This window comes from Olea europaea, chromosome 3, assembly GCF_002742605.1.
Source record: "Olea europaea var. sylvestris chromosome 3, O_europaea_v1, whole genome shotgun sequence".
Taxonomy (NCBI): Eukaryota; Viridiplantae; Streptophyta; class Magnoliopsida; order Lamiales; family Oleaceae; genus Olea; species Olea europaea.
The window spans coordinates 2,611,408-2,616,836 of NC_036239.1; the positions used below are offsets into that span (position 1 = coordinate 2,611,408).

At 36.0% G+C, this 5,429-nt stretch overlaps 1 protein-coding gene across 1 annotated transcript; it reads right to left on the reverse strand.

Moving 5' to 3' along the window:
- Positions 1-596: 596 nt before the first annotated feature.
- Positions 597-4,519, reverse strand: LOC111376879 (heat shock 70 kDa protein 6, chloroplastic-like). The gene is made up of 6 exons (XM_022999889.1): positions 3,813-4,519; positions 2,158-2,410; positions 1,757-1,836; positions 1,483-1,625; positions 1,211-1,403; positions 597-659 (listed from the first exon to the last, which is right to left on the reverse strand). Exons 1-6 carry the CDS (start codon positions 4,365-4,367, stop codon positions 597-599), a joined length of 1,287 nt encoding a protein of 428 aa, XP_022855657.1. The 5' UTR covers positions 4,368-4,519.
- Between the last annotated feature and the right edge of the window lie 910 nt (positions 4,520-5,429).

Below are 5,429 nucleotides of genomic sequence, written 5' to 3' on the forward strand. Positions count from 1 at the left end.
AAATGATAAGCCTACTGCCATTCTCACAAATCGCAAAGGATATTTGAGAAGCAGTTAAGTTAGATAACATAGAGAAAAAATGAATTATAGAGAGAGAGAGAGAGATTGTTCCTCTAGCTTATGCACTGTAGACTAAACTAGAACAATCTTGCTACATTATATCATAGTTTACACTTCGAATTACCGAATTATACTCGACACAATCTTACATCATCTTTCACATCTTACACATTTCAATATTGCCACATCATCCATCTATCAACAATAATGTCTAAGTTAATGTAGAAAATAGTTCAATTGAAATTTGAAACACTTTTACATCATAATTTACACACAAGCATAAAAAGTAAACACTACTACTTGGGCAAAGTACAAATGCTTTGACTCATTCTATATCTTAACTACTGGTGGAGAGGTGAAATCAGTGGGTTCCTTGGTCCTGGTGAAATTTGAAAAATTATTTTTTATATTTTATGTTTAAATTTTTTTACTAATTAAATTAGACCCCACCCACCCAATTATGGACCTAAATCCGTCACAACAAAACATTTTCGTCGCTCTAAGCTTATGCCCTCTCCCTACATTCCAGCTTTGAATCATGCTTTATATCTTCTCTCTTTCTTGTTTCCATTGACTTGAAGGTTAAAATAGAGCTCCAACTATACAACAATATCGAGTGCCAAAACATGTCAACTACTCAGGCACGGGCACTCGATATCGTTGTATTTCAAGAACCTAATCAAATCTATTCAAAAATAATTCAAGATGATGAAATACTAAGAATATATTCAAGATTAGAAAGGAGATCAACACCCAGTAGGAAAAAACCACATCAAATTTCGTAAAATAATCTCCATTTAGCCCCCTTTAAGATGAACATCTGTCAAATTATGACACGAGAAATCCACTTATGAAATCAAACAAGGAGTGCAGTACAAACCTAAAGGAAAAATTGAAATGCAAAATTTATAGCAAATTGCCATATGCAGCATCCCGAACTGTTAAAAAATACAATTAGACGCACCTGGGGGCTGATAGTATCCAGTTTGGCTTAGAAACCTATTTAAGCACTTTTAATCTATACTCATACCTAAATTTCCTCCACCCTTCAATGATTAACTCGGACAAAAATATATCTTATACATGATGGAAGGGGAAAAAAATTGAAAGTCGGGATGATGATAAAGCTCTGTATCGATTCCCGTGCTACCTCACTTGCTGTCTGTGAAATCTGCATCAATGACGTCTCCTTCGGGTCCCTTGTCCGATGATTTGTCTTAAAAGCTGCTTTCAACTCCCAATACCTGTCAAGCAAATCAGAGCATAATTCCTCAAATTTAGCCCGTGTAAGAGTGGTTTCGATATGTTTGGGGCCATCTGCTGTGGCAGTAATGAAAGGCAAGCTAGGCAATAGAAAGAAGACTAATCAGTATAAAATGCAAGCACGAAATTCCAAAAGCAGTTATAAAACTACAAACATACCTAATATTAGTCTGCGTTAAAGATGATAGTTCCATTTTAGCTTTCTCTGCTGTCTCAGTCAGACGCTGAAGAGCTTGTTTGTCCTTCAAAAGATCAATTCCTTCATCTTTCTTGAAATTTGTAGCAAGCCAATCAACAATTCTCTGGATGATAATACATACATGTGAAGCAATAGAGCAATCGGAAAATCTCGTAATAAACATGAATAAAAAGGTAAGTTATAACACCAGCAAGTAACAAGTTACTTAGAAAAATCTGCAAAAGGAATACAGACCTTATCGAAGTCATCACCACCAAGATGTGTATCTCCAGAAGTTGACAGCACCTCGAACACACCATCACCAACCTCAAGAACTGCAATAACAGGAATAAAGATAAAGGATTATAACTTCAGCACGCCCAAAATGTGATGCTTTTAAATCTCAAAATGTTTAAAAACATTAAATCAACAATCAAGTCGTACATATCAGCATGTGAGAAAATACATAGCCTAAGGTCCAAAAAAGCAGTAACTGTTAATTAGTACAAAGGTTCAGGAAACACTTGGTACCGAGGTTCCAGAACTATAGCATACTCATTCTATTTAAGGGAGTACAAGAATAGTAACAGTGAGAACACAATTCTGAAAATTAAGTCAGCACCAGAGGGGTAAATCAGCAAAGGCAGTCTTCATACCTGACACATCAAATGTTCCACCTCCGAGGTCAAAAACCAGAATGGTCTCATTGCTTTTTCTTTCGAAACCATAAGCCAACGACGCAGCAGTGGGTTCATTTATAATCCGCAGAACTTCCAAACCAGCAATACGGCCAGCATCCTTGGTTGCAGTCCTCTGGGAATCATTAAAGTAAGCAGGAACGGTTACAACAGCTTTAGTAACCTTGTCGTTCAAGAATTTTGATGCATCATCCACGAGTTTTCTTAAAACCTATAGGAGGAAGATAGAAGAACCATTAGATGAACTTCGTATGATGTGGAAAACAATCAAGAACATGAAGATCGTCCTTGAAGAAGACCTTTCTATAAAATAAAATAAAAATGCAATAAATCACCTCATCAATTAAGTGCGAACAAACATATAAATCAGATGCAATATGCCTCAGTTTTTGTATGCACCACCTGACGCAAACTACTAGGGAGTTGAGCAGCAAGCCTGGAAGGTGCAGTGATGATTGATCTTAGAGAAGGACTTCTTAAAAGGCAAAATCATATAACCATTATATATTTCCTTCGCTTTAAGACTAATATCCAGTGTACAAGCATACACTTCCGTGCTTACATATTTTGCATATCATAATAAATAGTTCAGTAAGCAGATATGTCAACCATGGTCCACAGAGACTCCTGTTAAAGGTCTCAGAAACAGAACTAGCCAGTTCTCAATTGGGACCTATTACAATCGCAACAGCCACTTTGGCAGGTCAAGATCAGGGGCACTCACAATCTACTAGGAAGCAACGCAGTTTTTAAAAATACGAACACCGTACAGCCCCTTTTAATTTCTTATTTTTTATATTGTAATGTAAATTTGTTTTTATTGATTCCAGCGTGAAGATAGGTATACAGTTGTACAAAACCAAAAAATAATTCCGGACATGCCTCATTGGGGTTTCTAAGACGTGTCGATGAGTTGTCAGTGCATCTCAACAATCAGAGTTAATTTTAAGGTAAAACTGTATTAAATGTAATTCATTGTTGCAGATGTAATGTGAGAAACAAAAATTTTATTGCACTAAAATCTGTACCAACTCCATGACTATCCACCTCAATGGAAAAAATAAGGCTCATCAGCTATATAGTAATGCTATTTGTACATAACTATGTACAGATTCATGATGTAGATTATATTAACTGTGTTCCTCCTCTTTCCTTATCCCCTTCCCCCTCCTTGGTCAAACAGCATTACTCTCGCCTAAATAACTCTAATCAAAACAAAGTGACATAAAAAATGCACTCTCACGTTTATCCAATTCCAATTTTCTGTTTTAAATGCACATCATTTATGCAAAACCCTTCAACTTTTCAGATTAAACAGCACTTCATGCATAAACTGAATAAAAAAGCTCATATAACAAAACACCAACTCTTACTACCCAATTGTAACTCAAAAACTAAGCAGACGTACATACCCCTGAAACAATAAAAAATGAAGAATCCGTTAAAAATCCACTTTCTGAATCTGAAAATGGTAAATTGCGAGTTAATAAATAAATAAAACACAGAACCCAAACCACTAGAGGGACCAGAAAACCATACCTGAACATTAATTATATGAAATGAATAGTTAATGCTAAATCGATGAAGTAAATTGCAATTTAAAACATATATACCTGAGCCGATATTTCCTCAGCAGCAAATTGTTTTCCAATGGCAGGGCACTCAAGCTTAACGTTCCCATTCTGATCCCTGACCACGGTGTATGAAACCTGCTTGGACTCCTCATCCACCTCCGACATTTTCCTACCGATAAACCTCTTGACAGAGAAGAAGGTGTTCTCGGGGTTCACCACAGCCTGTCTCTTTGCAATTTGCCCTACCAGCCTATCGCCACTCTTACTATAAGCAACTACAGAAGGCGTGGTCCTCTGCCCCTCAGCATTAGTCACAATGGTCGGCTTCCCTCCCTCCATTGCCCCAACTGCAGAATTCGTAGTTCCAAGGTCAATTCCCACAACTTTTTCCGCAACAACACGGAACGGACCCACACCAGGGTTTCGACGGAAACTGCTTCCGACCCTATTCTTCATTTTGAGTCCAAATGATACCGTATTATTCAGCCTTCTTCCCAAGAATACTGTTTTGCTCGGATTTCTACTAGTTACATTTGAGGTAGCAAAGTGAGCGGTGGCACCCAGAGCATGAATTTGAGCAGTAGAGGCTGCCATTTCCGTCTTTCTAATCGGTCAAACTATCAAATCTTACTAATTATATATATATCTATCAGTGTAAGTATATGTAGATACAGAAACGTAGAAGAGCAAGAGTAGGAAATGGAAACCCTAACTCATACCCTTCAACTTGGGATTGCAAGGAGAAGAAGATAAGGGGCCGGGTTTATTGTGTAGTCAAGGCAGAGTGAGGGTTAGGTGAGAACACGTGGACGGATCCAAAAGCTTTGATTTCATATGTGATGGGGATTATTAGCCGTTGGATTGGATATTTTTGGGCCTGGCCGAAGGAATTGATTAACGTGAATGACTTGGTGAGGCCCAATCTGAAATTCTATGAGTCGGAGCCAGACCCGCTCATTTCAGTTCTTGCTTGTTGGAGAATGGCTTTGTTGTCGATTTATCCCGCAAGTGGACGGATTATAATAAATAGTAAAGTTTACCTTTTGAGTTCGAATTATCATTTTCACAATAATTATATTTTAGTACTCAATTTATTATTCCTAACTTCTATTTGATAAAAATAAATAAATAAATAAATGATTAAATATCTAACTACTAAAAATTTCGTGAATACAACAGAAAATTAGTGAGAATTCAAATAATAAATGGAGATTAGGGCGGAACAAATTCACCTATTGGTCACCTTTACTTCTAATATTGAGATTTATAAAATCTAAAATAGTGTTCGGTCAAATTCTTTTATTGTATTCAACTTACCCCTTTCAAATTCTCGTTGAGTCTATTTAATTAGTTCAATTAATATTTTTATACAAATTAAATTTAATTAAATGAAATAATAGTTCTAAGAATTTATATAGGACCGCAACAATTAATATAGGTATCTCTATACGTTATATTAGTTTACCAGATTTTAATATGTGGTCTAAACAAGAATTCGCACCTCTACGTAATTATTGTTCACAAAATCATTGAATAATTGGTCAGAAAATTCAAAGCATTAAAAGTATAATTAAAATCCACCCCTAAAATATAAAATAATGAGAATCTCAATTAAACGAAATAAATGTTCTAAATAAGTTACATTGTTCGTAGTAG

What these genes read in the sequence shown, in the direction of transcription:
- LOC111376879 (XM_022999889.1), bottom strand. Translation starts at nt 4,367, where the DNA reads ATGGCAGCCTCTACTGCTCAAATTCATGCTCTGGGTGCCACCGCTCAC. An exon ending in CTGAGGAAATATCGGCTCAG is followed by an intron (nt 2,411 to 3,812) that starts GTATATATGTTT and finishes TTCCTCCTATAG; the next exon opens with GTTTTAAGAAAACTCGTGGA. An exon ending in TTTCACAGACAGCAAGTGAG is followed by an intron (nt 660 to 1,210) that starts GTAGCACGGGAA and finishes ATTGTTGTATAG; the next exon opens with TTGGAGCTCTATTTTAACCT.